Below are 15,189 nucleotides of genomic sequence, written 5' to 3' on the forward strand. Positions count from 1 at the left end.
CACATAAGTTGAAGGAGGTTATTCATTGCTAAGTTCTTCACACTGAAATTAAAAACTTAGGAAGAAAATATGTGAATGTTGCTTCAGCACACCGATTTCTAGGATAATGAGCAGTGCTGTGAGCTTGTCTGTAGAGGACCATGAGTTCCCCCCTGTAACTCACCATAGTTCTGATACACTGATTTAAATTCATATTAAGATGTACTGAAGCAAGATGAATACAAGATAGTTCAAGGTCTAGTAAACTGACATCTTTGGGATTATTTTATGCCTGCTGACTTCTACTGAGCACCTTCAAACTACAAAAAGATTTTCTTTTTTTACCAAAATTTGAGTACCGGTTTCATAAACCTTCCAGAGACTTTTCCAGTCTTCAGGAAAGGTTCAAACATTTCCAATTAGCAAGAAGTATTAACTCAACTTATAAACAGAAATACTGGATCCCTAATGCACTGGTTATTCTGGTGCGAATAGACTGTATTCTCAGTTTAACATCTCTCAGCCCACCTCAGAACTAGGTCCAGTGTCTTGATCCATAACTGCATTTCTAGGCAGGGTGACTAGGAGAAATGTAGTCTTTAAAGGTAAATTATAATGGAGTGCTATACACCTATGAACTTTCTTCAAATGTTGATGGCTGAAATATTTTAAGTTCCATAGTAACAGAATGACTGCAGAGTAATAAAGTAGTGATGGCATTATATTACTTTTCCTACATAAAGAATAAAAACATAAAATTTATTACTCTGACCTTGTATCACAAGGACTTCTCAGGCATGTAAAAAAATTCAACTGGCCTATCAAAATGGACTTAGACTAAAGTGAAACCTGCAAAGCATGAATCCTAGAAGATTTTGAAATTCAAAGAAAACACTGGAGTCTGAAAAATTAAGCTGGAATCTTCACAAGTTTGGGCTTTAGTTTTTACTCAACAGCATGCTTTCATATTCTTAAAGTGTATGGGTTCAGGGAGCACCAGGCATTATTAGTCCCAAATCTGCATGAGTTAGGAAATGCAGTGGTACTGAAAATGCACAGAGAAACAGGAACTTTTCATACCAAGTTCCAGAGAGCCTTCATCTTTCTTGACTGATACTTGGAGTCCATTCAGCTTTGACCTCAGACTGTTCCGAGCGTCACCACCTTGACCACACTGAATTATTTGGGTCAATTCTATCTGCAGTTCCATTCGTACAGCCTCCTGCATGAACAGGATTTCAATGGAGTGATTCAGACAGAAATTAAGTTCTTTGCCTTTCAAAGAAAACACATTTCTTCAAAGACAGGTCAAGATAACTGTATATTAATATAGTCCTATTTCTTCCCAAAAAAGCAAATAACTTTCTTGCATTGTCTCATCCTCTATATCTGTGTGGCTGAGCAGCAGCACAAAACAATTTAACCTTAGCAAGCAAATTTCATTTGTTACCTGCCAAATGCTGATACAAAAGATAACTGAAAAAGCAATAAAATCCTCATTTTAAGGCAATAGGTAACATGCCATTGCTATAATATACTTACTAAATAACATTCAATGAACTCATAAAAGCATTTAATTTAAATATAAGTGCTTAGCAGTGCTATTTTTCAGGGATTAAATTACACTTTTGCTTGTGTTTCTTTTAAATGCATTTGCAGAATAGTCATCCTTTCAAAACCCACAGTTAGTTTTATATATTATTACTATTACCGCAATGCTCATGGACCACCCTGTGGTCAGGGTTAGAGTGTACTAGAAACTAAACATATATGGCCACTGGCCTAGAGAGCTTTCTCACTGAAACAGATTTGGCAAAGGCAAAGCTAAAAGAAGAAGTATGGGTGATGTTCTAATTCAGTCACAGAACTAAGAGTTAGTACAGATCTCTGGACTTTTCTTTCCAATGTCATATCCAAGTATCCCCCCAAAAGTTTGATTCCAATAATTGGTTGAGACACAAAATGCCACTAGCTGTTTTAAAAAGGATGCAGGTTCAAGGAAACAAAGTCAGCTCCGAAGTGAGTTGTGTTATTGAACTCACTAAGTCCATGTCCTCAAAGAGCATGAAACCCACTTGTAGAGGTCCCAGTTTTCTCCAGGAGCCAAGACACTTGCCCTCAGTAGTGAGAAATGTTTGATTTGGTCCTCTGACAAAAACAATAGTAAAAGTAAACATACAAATATAATCTGTCTTCCAAAATATGAATTCCTCAATTTCCCTTTTATCCTTCAGCTATCAGTCACCAGCAGCTCTGGGTGGTCCATAAGCAGCCTAGTGAACAACAAGAATATTTTCCAACGTTTTAAATTTACTTTAAAAAATTCTAATGCTAAAATTTTTAGAAACTTACTCGAAGCCAGCAACATCTCACTCACTTCATTCAAGTTATTAGCTTTTCAGAGTGTTTTCTTTCTTAGCATGTTGTATAGATAACTAAGACAAGGGACTCTAGGGTAGCAAGAAAAGTCCACCTGGTACTTGTTACAAGTTCCTTTAAGCATTTTATCCCACTGAAAATGTTTTATGCATTCATCTTATGTATTTTATTGCTAAAATATGGAAACATTTTCATCTAGTGGAATACAGTAATATCCTCAATTAATTAATAGAATAGATTTTCTGATAATTTCAGAGCAGTTTTCCCATGGAGAACAACTTATACACAGATTTGGTCTAAAAGACATCATGTTTACAAGAAAGACATTCTATCACTCACCAATTACAGGATAGTATGAGAACATCAAGCTTTGGAATTTAGTTTTTGTATATCATGATAGTAACCCTAACCAAATGCCTGAAGCCTAAGACAACCCAAAACACTAACTCCTCATTTTAAGCCCCTAACATTCAACCACTCATGTAACCCTAACTCTAACCCATTTGGTGCCCAAGAAGGAGAAGGTCAGGGGTTGTATGTATAATGCACATAACTTAGCTATGATATGCTTTCTCTAAAACTACTCATGCATTTTCAAATATAATCATATACTTTCATTAATACAGAATCAGATCCTTTTCCAGCTTCATTGGCTACAACTTAACTATTTTTTCAGCAGACCCATGTCAGATTAATCCACCTGAGGATTGACCACATATATTTAAAATTATGAAAAATCTGTCGGGTTTAATTTGCAGGTTCTTCTTCTTTCAGAGCACTTAAAATAATCTTCAGCTATATTTGTGGTCCAAAATATGATTTGATATCACTCAGAATGAAAGATTTTCAAATATATCAACAGAATACAAAAAGCTCAGGCAAAGAGACTGCAATTTTCCAGCTTGTCATTCAGACTGAAACTGGCAGCAGTTTTTGTTAGGGGGAATGGCAGTAAGGGCTGCATGGCAGTCTCTGTGCCTGTTCAATTACTGCTCATTCTAATCAGATTGCCATCAAGGGATCAGTAGGTGTTTGGTGTTTATGATGTGAGATATCTGCTAGGAATTGGATTTTGATCATCATTTCATTTTACATCTGTTTCCCACTAACCAATGGAACAAAAGAGTGTTAATCACTCTTGACCTTTCCTGGATTTGAACTAGTAACTTAATTGCTAATCCCTACTGAGGGACTCTGAAGTACACTATAGAGCCCCTGAGGGAGGCAGCTTGACCCACCCTGTTCAACACTGGTCTTAACCAACAACATCATCAAGAATATGCTCAGACTTGGCAAGGTTAATTATGGCTTTGGCCATGGTTTCCAGATGAAGTAGAGATGAAACTGTCTAACTAGAAATATTAAAAATATCTGCCAAGCTCTAGGTGATTGTATAAGAATCAAAAAGTATCTCCAGCCAAGAAGATATTGCAGACTCATGCTACTGCACTCAGTTTGCTTCTAAGAAATGCCCAACTTCTGGCAATTAGAATTCTTAAGGGACTGGGTGAAAATCTGTTAGTTTTGGCTTGTCTCAAAATCTTCCCCCAGATGGTAATTTAATTCCAAACCAGCTGAGATTCACTTTGTGTTGAATTTAATTGTAAAAAAGGATCATACAGCAAAGAAATGAACAAAAGATTTTCCCCTTCTCAAATTTCAAGCTACAGCAAGAGCATTTTCTTCTACTTTTTTTTTCTGCATATGATTAGCTTATTCTAAGTTCCTTATCTCCAGATCTAATCTTTTTCTTTGGCTATTTTCAAATTTACATTCAATTATATTTCAGACTAACATTTACTAACTGAGAGAGAAGAAACATAGAGGCAATATGGTCTACCATGAACTCAGGTCATATTGCAAATCTTAAAACTGGAACAACATAGGGTTCTACCTGCACATTGTCTACCAGATTAAAACGGCATTAAACTGACATTAATTTTCCTGTAAATGCCAGTGCCTTATACTGTTGCAGTTTGTCATATAGGTTCATGCTTCTTACACTTGTATGTCAATACATACTGCTTTTTTACAAGATTTAAAATCATATTTGCAACTAAACTTAGAACCACATTTCTTCTTTAAACTTGCCTGTTAAAGACCTCTCTATGTAGGTTACATTTACTTTTATGTAATATTTAGAACACATCATCACTGCAAACTGGAATGCAGAGTCTATTGCCCTGATATTGTACTGATTAATATCTCAGAATATCTCAGAAATACTAGCAAGGTCTCGCAAAGCAGCCAAACTGTGTGGACATGATGCTGCGCAGAAGCTAATTTGACCCACCTATTAGCAGAGCTTATTAACTTGGGCATTGTGCTGAGCTGATGTAGCTCTGTGCTTTCTGGTTCAGGAGATAGCTTGCACAGTTCTGCCTCAGAGGTCTGCACTGTATTTGTTGCACTGTATTGACAGAGCCCTAATTTTCTTCATTTTTATCCACTGAAAAATTAAAATTTTCCAAAGTAAATACAGATCACAGTAATTGTATGTGTTCATTGGAGCATGTAATTTCCTGTATGAACTGAGTTCAGTTTTCATGAATCCAGTCGCACAATGACTCTGGCATGCACTAGGTAGTTCACACAGAGGGACACATGAAAAGTACCTCCCAGTTTGATGGGGTACCTGCTTTTCAGGTTGCCTCTCAAGGGACAAAAAGAGAGCACTGGTTTTCTAGTATACAAATAAAAGCAATTCCTAGTACAAGCTGACTGTACTTTAGTGGAGTTACTCCAGAACTACACTGGCATGATGGAAATTCTAATCTGTTCCACACGGTTACTGAATAACCCAGTCAATATCAATTTACTGAAATGAGTAATTAACGTTTGTCAGGACTGAGAACATTTTGCCTTTCCTGATGCCTTGGTCATACTGGGGCAGGCCTACACAGGTCACAAAAATTATTTTTGAAATAATATTTTGGGCAATTTAAACCAAGAAAGGAAAAAACTCTCATGCCAGTCTTGCCCTAAGATCTCAGCAAGACACACGCGAGTCCCCACAGAAAGCTGACTGCAAAAGTGTGTTTTGTACTGTGTTGAAAATATATCTTGACTAGGAATTTTCAAACTTCCATATAGCAAATCACACACTGATCTCTCTTAAGCACTTCAAAGGACCAGAAAAACACAGGAAGAGCCATGAAAAGGCTCAGGACTTTTGAATCATTCCCAGCCCTCTTTCTGTTGTTGCATCTCCTCCAGGAAGGCAGCTTGCCAGCTTCCATAAACAACCCCCCCACCCCACCCTGCACAAGGGGACTGAGGTATTGGATGGACTCAGTCAACAGGAACTTGCGGCCGGTTTGCCAGGCCACCTGTTCTAGGGGGGACTGAGCCACGGAGAGGGGTTGAACTCAATTTCTTTAGCAATTCTCTTTACACAGATTCCCAGCATTTATCATATCTTTGCCTCCTGGAGAAACTTTCTTTGTGTCGAGCAGAGAGAGGGAACAATGGAGCAGAATGCATGTTTCCCCATCCCCATACCAGATAGACACTGGAAACTCGTAAATAACTGCTACAAATCTTACAGTGGAAATACAGTTTTTCTGGGAAGAAGATGAAGAAACTTCTGGCAGATTAAAAAAAAAAAATCCTCATTCTTTTCTGTGAAAATTAATTAAAACTTCAGGGGACTGAAATAGTAAAACAGCTACAGTTACTCCAGGGGGAAGTTTCTATCCATTGTTGTCTCATTTTTACCACACTAAGGCTCAGATGTTTGCAGGGACTTTAAACCACTCACCAGCAAAACCTCTTCTTAGCTATTAACATAGTCAAAAGACAGTGATCTCAGCAACAAATCAACAGCAAATTTTGCCACAGACAAATACATATGAAAGCCACATTTTTCCTTTACTTTGCAACATAGAAAACAATAAATAGTTCTTTCCATATTTGAGGGAAATATTTAAATGATTCATTACTAGTATTGACCATTTATAAAATGTAACATGAAAAACATTTATCAGCATAAATTTTGTTATACTGTGATAACATAATATAAAAATATTATCCAGTACAAATACAACATTTTTCCCTAAAGATGTCAAAGAACTTTACCATAGAATCATCTGCCTACTACATAGAATTATTATAATTATTAAAAATTACAAAACCAAAATACTGAAAGTTACGTAACTTCCTCAAGGGAACCCAAAATTGCTCTGAATGCTACTTCGACTACAAAATAGTAGCATCACCAAAAATCAAACCAAGAGTCAAGGACAGTTAAGTTGTGTTTTTGGTGAGGGTATTAATGCGAATGTGGTCCTAGCAGAAAATAAGAGACAATAGAATCTGTTTAAGTGAAATCGATTTTAAGCTAATAAATATCTGCTTTGATCAGAAATTCAGGAAATAATTGCAAGATTAAAAATAGAAAGTAGAAATAACTAATAGCATATTTTGAAAGTAAATGTGTATATTGAAAGCCAAATGATGCCATTTTTTTCCCTAATAAACTACCTGAATTGGGCATAATGAAAAATGAGACAGGACAGACAAGAATACAAAGCTTCCCACTACTGGTCCATCATTGGCAAAGTTGCAGAGAAAAAATGAAGGTTTATAGTTAGTGTGGACCCGTGTGACACTTTCTGGAGAAGCAAGCTTTTTATTCAGAAAAGGAACAGATGTTTTGGCAGATAGCATAGAAAGAATCCTGTCAGAGACTATAAACTAGGCTTGAAGGGGGGAAAAAAAAGAGTGTGGAAAAAATGTGAAGTATAAAACAAAAGAACCAAAATGACATGGATAAAATAGAAATGTAGAAAAAAGACAAGGGCTTTGTTAAAATTGAAAAGAGAAAGTAAATGTGCTAAACTCCTTGTAACTTTGGAAGAAGTTTTAAGGAAAAAAAAAAAAAAGAAACTTATCTCTCTTCTCCTGACACAGCTCATTGCAGCCTAAGGCTGGGAGATTAATTTTATAACTGCAGACAGAAATCAAATAAAAGGAAGAGTCAATGCCCTTTTTAAGCGTCAGTAGAGAAAGATCACAAGTACACAGCCAATATTAAAATGCAGCCAAGGTTTATGGCCAACATTTAAGTAGATTTGTGCTGGAAGAACAAAAAATAACCAACTGTGTAAATGGAGATGGGCATACTACCATCACCTGTCCCGGCACTTAGAAGTTTTCTTCTTTTATTTGTTTGTGATAAAGAAGCTCTTTCTGAACCAAACAAATGTGTTTAAGAAGATTTTAAACTCAAATTCACCACCTAATTCCTGTGAATACCCTCAGTCTTGATGAAGAGCTTTGTCAAGAAATTCTCAGCTTAATCTATTTTGAAATCTGCTGCTGCTGGACAACATTTAAAAATATCCTCTTTAACTTCTAAGAATAGCCTTTTCTGAAAAATGTGAAGGAAGCTGGTATCAGGGTAGCAAAGCCAGTTAGCCAGGGCTTGGTCCTACCATCTGCTAAGAGCAAAGTACCAGCTGAAGATACTACGGCACATTTTGGTACAAATATCTAAGCTGCAAAGAAACGTGGCCATATGCAAGGTGCACTCCCAGCTGTGTGTCTACTGTGATTACACTGACACTTAAACAAGTAGTCATAAAGGATTCAGATACTGTATGTCAGCTGCTCCATAGTAAGAGCCCACATGCCTGTCCTTAGCGTGCAGTAAATTCAGGGTAGGCCAAGACCATTCATGTATAAACAGCAACAAAAATTTATCACAGGGACAAAGCAAGAGCATGGATTTTTATTACAGAATATTCAAGATCACATCCTAACTTCCACTGCAATAAGCTTTCTACATCCCAAAATAACACTAGCTGGCCAACAGGGATGCAGCTTAAGGTACAGTTCCTGAAGATATCTTAAAATCAAACGCTAAATTCGGTGTTTAAATGTTCTTGAAAACAGCTGTTTCTATGAGGAGAGACCCATACAGTAACACTGACTAGAGAAAGAATTAGAAATCTAGTATCACAATGAAGTGCTACACACTTTTGTCTTTTAGATAATAACCCCTATATTAAGTCATTAAAGAGGTGGCATTTCTTGCATAACGAGAAATAGAATATATCTGGAAAAACAAGAAATCATGAGAAAATTTACAGTCAAAGGAATATACAAGGAAGAACAGCAAGGAAATTAATACAAAGCCCTAGTAAAGCTGACAGGAAGAAATAGGAAGGTACATCTGGATAGAAAATTGACCATACAAACACTTTTCTGTATTCCATATATATTTCCATCAGTGGCTTCCATTTAAAATGTTCTCAGTCTCCAGTCAAAACCAGATTTTCCTGTCTGATGGACATGAAAGCTCAAATTCACATCTTCAAATTAACTATGTTCTTTTTGCTTCATACATCAACTATTATGTGCAACATTATTTCTGGAATTGTATCTTAGCTTACAATTTGATGATTATGGTACATCAGGGAGAAAAGAATGCACCTTGTTCTGTCACAGCTACATTTTTATTGACTCCACAGTACTGAATGGGGAAATTTCTTTTTGTCAGCAAACTAAACAGGTCTGACTTGGAAGATTTAAAGGGTGCAGATCTGACATCAGCAATCAGTTGATGTTTGCAATGACAATGGAATGGCAAAAAGTATCTGCTTAGTTTAGCAAGCTACTGCAACTATTTTAGTAGCAGAAGCAGAAATGTTTACACCAGAAACATTAAGAGATGGCAGGGTAGCAGACTTTTAACAGCTTTTTCTCTGGGAAGAATGTGCTTCTTCATGAATGGGGAGACTTTCTTCACTCTCACCACCAACCCAGAACAGTATTTCCAGCCTGTTATTCATCACTAAGAAACAGCACAAACTAATCTCTCCAATGGTTCCCACTGACTCTGTAGATTTCAGGTTTTACAATATATGATTAATCTTCCCTGGGAAAGTTTACAGCCTCCCAGTTTAGTCCTTCAAATTCCAGAATCATGCAACAGGAAATGAAGCAAGATCTTTCAGCTTACCCTCTCAAAAATTCTCTGAGACATCTAGCAAGATCTTTCCTCCTCCTCCCCCAGACTCCTCAAAATCTCCTTTGACTATGAAAACTGAGTTTGTGTCTTCTGAGAAATAAATTCTTCACTAGTGAAGTCTGATTAAAACTAAATCTACATTGCTCTGTAAAGAGGAAACAATTGAAATAATTTCTTACTGAATGGAAAATCCACAAGTCCAAAATGCCAGAGGACAGATGGATTGATCAAAAAGACAACGAAGTCTTTCCATTAACTTTGATAGACTTTGGTGTTATGTCATTAATCAACACTGTTAAGAGCCGTGGTTCTCGTAGAGAGGTTTTGTACTAGAAAAACAAAGAATACAGTCTTGACATTTTCAATAGACAAGAAAAACTCAGGGGATGTACTCACAGCCATAAGACATTTGCTAGATTATAATAACCAGATTTATATTTAACTAGAGCATACTGATGAAAAATTAAGTATGGAATTAATGGCATTTTGTTCATCACCAACATTTTTGACTGATTGTTGTCCTGAGTGTTGGTAAACACATATTTACTTTCACCTTAGAAATAAATACTGTGGCTATAATAACCACAGATCCACATGTATTCCTTTGAAGAATTATTAGCCCATTAATTTTTATATGGACATTCTTTATGTATCAAGATATTATTAAAAAAAATAAAATGACAAAGACAATAGAGATTTTTGTATCACAGATTTTGTGGGGTTTTATAACATGTTGAAATAATTTATATTCAATAGCTGTATTTATGTATCCTTGATGTTGCTTGTTTTGTTTCCTGCTATTACATATTTTGTAGAAAAATCAGTTATATGCCTGCCATTCTTTCATCTAGATCATCCTCCTGATTAATGTTTATTTGCGTGCAACTATGGGGGATTAGTCATTTTTATATTTTTTTCTCTTGTTCCTCTTACATTTTCCTACATGGTATGTACAAACCAATTCACTGAACCATCTTCTTGCACTATCCCAGGCAAGTATGAACTGTTTTGCTTACTTGTATTAGAATGCCAAATTCTTCACAGCTACAAATCATTACTCCTCATCGTTTTACTTACCCATGCTTCTCTTTCTTTGTATTGCTCTAATAAATGAAAATTATAATTATGCTGATCCTTTTAAAATGGCTGAAGTCATTTACCTTAATTTGTGTTTGCCATTACCTTATTCTCCAGGACTCTTTCATCTCCTTAAGCTAATTATCTTCCCTTACCCAAATAAACTGAACTTTTCAGTAGTTGCTGCAGCTGACACGGACCAATATTTAAACCAAACTGGCTCCAACTGTACTGTGGATCTGATGGGTGCAGAGCCTTCTTGATATCACTAAAACCTCAGAATATATTGCAAGGGATCATCAGCTCTGAAAAGGAGGTCCCAGAACCATATACATGCAGAGAGATGTTGGCTGGCTAGAAAAGCTTTTAAAAGTCTGGCCTGTCTTTTAAACTGTGTTATAGATAAAGCTTCTTAAAATCATCAACATTTACATCCCTGTCTCCTTCTCCCTAGTTAACTTTTCATCTAATTGAGGGAGACCACTATTTAAACCATTAAACATCTTCCTTTCTTGTGTGAGTTCTGCCTATAACCAAATCATACCTTTCTTAAAGTGAATGTTTAGATGTCACTAGCCCCAAGAGCAGAAGTGATGCTTAAATATTAGTAATTTCCTGTCTCACAGTTTCTAGTCACTATTTTTAAGTCCATAAACATCCTTCCTCTGTTATAACATGATTTTTCCTATACCAGCTCGAGTTCTTGTGTTTCTCATCTCCAAGACAGACCCTGCCCCCAGAGCTTTGTTAGTCTTTAGACATTCTAATATCCTGATCATCTGTTCAGGTATGGTCTTGATTTCCCCCAGTATTTCTTCTTCCTCTCATAGGAAATTTATATCCATTTCCAGCATCTGTCACCCACTCTCTTGTGAATGTTAAGGCAAATCATTAATCTAATGTCCAGAAGTTCTATCCATTAATTATGCTAGTTTCTTACTCCTGCTACCTTTATGGGCTTCTCATGTAAAGTACTTTAAACTATTTCACAAAACAGCTCAGTATGTCTTCTCCTATATTGACTCTTTCTATAGTCTTAGGCTTCCCACAAAGAACACATATTTGCCACTTTCTTCTATAAAAGCTAAAAAAGAAATCCATTGTGTGCACTAGTTTTTCCCAGATCTCCCATTAACTACATGGTCTCAACTGTGGCATGTACTAATTGCCTTGATCATCTGTATTAAACCCTTGATTTTCAGGGAACCTCTTTATTTTTTTTACAAGTATTTTGATATAACCAGTCTTGTAACAGAACTTTTAATGGTGAAGATTATTTAAAACTTAAAGTAACCATCTAAAGCTTTTGAAAAAATTTAATGGGATGGCATTAGTATCTGTCCAACAAAAATGGACAGAAGTGAGTTTCTGTCACTATGACTACTCACACTGTATTTTTGTGTGCAAATGCATGCATTGGTATGTATATTATTTTTAACTTCTGTTATTGACCTCATTCAGACAAAAGATTCTTAGTTTTCCACATTAGAAAAGAGGGACAGACTGGACCAGTGACACAACTTCTTGACACCAGCCAGTACTTCCAATTTACCTGTAAAAACTTGCCTCTTTTCTCACACGCCTCTAGAAATTGAGATCACTTAATCTGATTTGTAAACAAGTTAATGTCCTATGTGATACACCAGTCTAAATTTTGTAGATGTTTCTGTATAGCATCTTTAATGAATGGCCATTCATATTCACTCACAAAGACAAAGGTCTTGTCCAGTCTGTCATAATCCACCTCAAATCTCCACCATCATAACATCTGTTCCTCTGGTGAACCCTGATCCCCTCACACAGAATTCAATGGAACAAAAGTGTCAGCCTCTCTGACCAACAGCTGTTTATTATTTTCTAAAGAATCTGATATAAGCTATTTGCCTTCATCTTCAAATTCCTCCCCATTTTTATCCTACCTATCATCTCCAGTGAACTTTGTCTCCAGTTAGACCATAATATTGGCTTCCATCACCCATTTGTCAGATATTTTTAAACAAGCTCCTCTGTGATTTTTTTCCAAGCATCTGCCACACAACCTCATTATCTTCCTTCAAATCCCTCATTAAAACTCTCTTGCTGTGATGCCTACCAAAAAAAAAAAAAAAAAAAAAAAAAAAAAGAGAAAATGTTTAAACTAATAATGCACTGAGTTGCTTTCTCTCATACTGACCAACATTGCTCTCATTGTTTCCTTGTGCTGTTCCTTTAGCTGTCTGGATCCATGTGTTGTCTCTTATCTTGTATTTCAATCATAACCTCCCTATGTGGTCCTGGTTTATGACTTAGAGCTCTTTGGTGCTGATAATATAAATAATAATCAGAAGAAAAGGCTTTTCCTTCTCATTATACTTTGCTAGCTCCTGAAAACATGTTCACACTTCCCTTTTGTGTTAGTTTCTAGCAAGTAATTATAGAAAGCACTATAATATAATCTGAGTCCTCTCTCCCTTTTCAGAAGGTAACACACAAGTAAAGGACTAATTCATCCTCTATTCAGAAAAACTATTTGAAAAGGAGGACTATGGTTAAGAGGGAAAAGCTCATGTTTCAGCACATTTTTTTCCATGGAGGACAGAGAAGTTCAACCACATTTTCTCTCCATCCTGTTCCTGTCCCTTAGGACAGAACAAATAGAATTCTTTTCAAGGAAAGGATGAGGTCTTTCCTGTGGATTAGATTTCCTCTCTTCCTTCCCTGACTGTCACTGCTTTCTGGGTACAGTCCAAATCCTGCTGCTTTTGAAGGCACACACTCTTGTTCTGGCACTTCCCATGGAAAGGGAAGTGTTTTCCTTCAGGAAGGAAAATAATTTTTTTTCCACTAATGATGGAGAACAGAATGAAAAGCAAATGTTTTTCTCATCACACACTTCACAGCCTCTCAGCTAAACATTATTTCCATGCTCAGGTCTTAAAGTTATTTGTAATCCTCCATAATACACACATGCAAAGCAGCTCTGTACTTGCACTAAAAGGAGCCCTTCCTGTGAATGTACCTCCTTTGCATGGATCTCAGAGTGACAGTGAGGGCTGATGTTCCCAGTTTGGCTTTGAAATCCTGTACATATATAATATGTCCTTAGACACTGTATTTTTCCTTTTATGCTTTATCTCTTTCTGTCCTTTTTACCAGATTAACCTAACATTCATGCATTACTCAGGGAATGACCCCTGTTCACAAGGAGGGTAGTTATGTCTCCAGTCATAATCTGACAGATTATCGCTGAGGATACTACACAGAGAGGTAGAAATTACTTTAGACAGAAGTACAATTCATTAACGTGTTCAGCTGATAAAAGCCTATCACCTAGAGAATAAATTTAGCACCTAACAAGAGATACATCTGTGAAAAAAATGTATAAATTTATACACCAATCCAATTATCCACAGACATCAATAAATCATACAGCAAGTACTTATGTCTTCATGTAAGCAGTCAGTTTTGACATCTGTATGTTTTATATAGACAAACCCACATGAAGTTACGGACTCTGTTGCTCAAGTGAGATAAGACTTCAGGAAAACTTGATACTAAATTTCTCATCTGTGTTTCCATTTTGAAAACAAAGAAAACTAATAATGCAAACTGATAAATTATATCAGTTATGTTCATGAAAGACTAAACTCTGTGTCCTATCTTTTTAACCAACCTAAGTTATGGGAAAATGGTTTAATTATGAGAATTTAACCAGTCATAGAAATTTAGTGGTTCATTAATCCCATAACACAACCATGGCAGGTAAACCTGGTACTGCAGCTCAAGCACTAGGCAGAGCCAGGGGCTATGCTAGCACAGAAGCAGTTTGGAGACAACATGGAGCAGGTGTAATCTTCATCTCTTCAAGCATTTCAGAATTGCAACTGTGGAGTTTCTTTGTGCTCCTAGGGGAGTGAGGCAGCTCCATGCTGTTAGCCTAATCTCACTCTACAAAGACAGCAAATGCAAATGTACTGTCCCCCTTTTGATTTCATGTTGACAACATTGTGCCAAGCCTGATCAACCAGTCTGCATTTAATTGTAAATTATTATCCCAAGAGAAATTCAACTCTTTACAACTTTCACATCAGAAACCTATTGGAAAAATAATAATGAATAATGCAGCCTATCAGGAAGCTGTCTTTCCTGTAGTCATTGCCTGTTAGTGCCTTACTAGCAGCTATGCAACTCTGATGGATACATGTTATAAAGGAATGGACTTTCACTCCATGCAAAGTATACAAAATAGTTTGTGCTTTATAAACACAGAAGCAGCTCAGCTTTGAAAACTCACAGTTAAAGGACTTTCTTTTCACACATATAATGCCATTAAACTTTTTGACTTAGTCTATGTGGTTGCAGAAAGCTACCCAAAGCGAACAAGCTAACAGTCCCATCTTAAAATGTTGAGTCACCTTAAGAAGAAACTCACATGCTCTTGGAAAAAAAAAAAAAAGAAAAAAAAAAAAAAAAGCAACAAACAAACAAACAAAAAACACCAAAAAAAAAAAAACAAACAAACAAAAAAAAAAAAAAAAAACAAAAACACAAGAAGCCACACAACAACAAGCCATAATCTTCCAGAATTTCTCTTTAACATTTTCTGATTTTCTTCAGTGGGTTCTGATCACTTTCCTAATATCACTTTCAATGTGTCTTGTATCAATATCAATTTCAATCTCTCTCCAAATTCAAGCAGACATCTTCACCTGATATTATGTTCTGATTTAGCAAGAAATGACCTTGAAAGACAGAATGAAGGGTAATTTAAGTGAGCTGAAGAAATGTAACATAACAGCAGA

General features: G+C 36.2%; 1 protein-coding gene across 4 annotated transcripts in view; it reads right to left on the minus strand.

The window, feature by feature from the left end:
* The window catches only part of NXPH1 (neurexophilin 1), a 143,017-nt gene that overhangs the window by 13,900 nt on the left and 113,928 nt on the right, over positions 1-15,189 (minus strand). Inside the window, exon 2 of one of the 4 annotated variants that reach the window (XM_032991734.1) lies at positions 1,060-1,201. The exons of the other annotated variants lie outside the window; for them this stretch is intronic. Coding sequence (XP_032847625.1) covers positions 1,060-1,107 — 48 coding nt within the window. The 5' untranslated portion in view covers positions 1,108-1,201. The remainder of the gene's footprint in view (positions 1-1,059; positions 1,202-15,189) is intronic. 4 annotated transcript variants of the gene reach the window in all.

This window comes from Tyto alba, unplaced genomic scaffold (assembly GCF_018691265.1).
Source record: "Tyto alba isolate M040663 unplaced genomic scaffold, T.alba_DEE_v4.0 Super-Scaffold_38, whole genome shotgun sequence".
Taxonomy (NCBI): domain Eukaryota; kingdom Metazoa; phylum Chordata; class Aves; order Strigiformes; family Tytonidae; genus Tyto; species Tyto alba.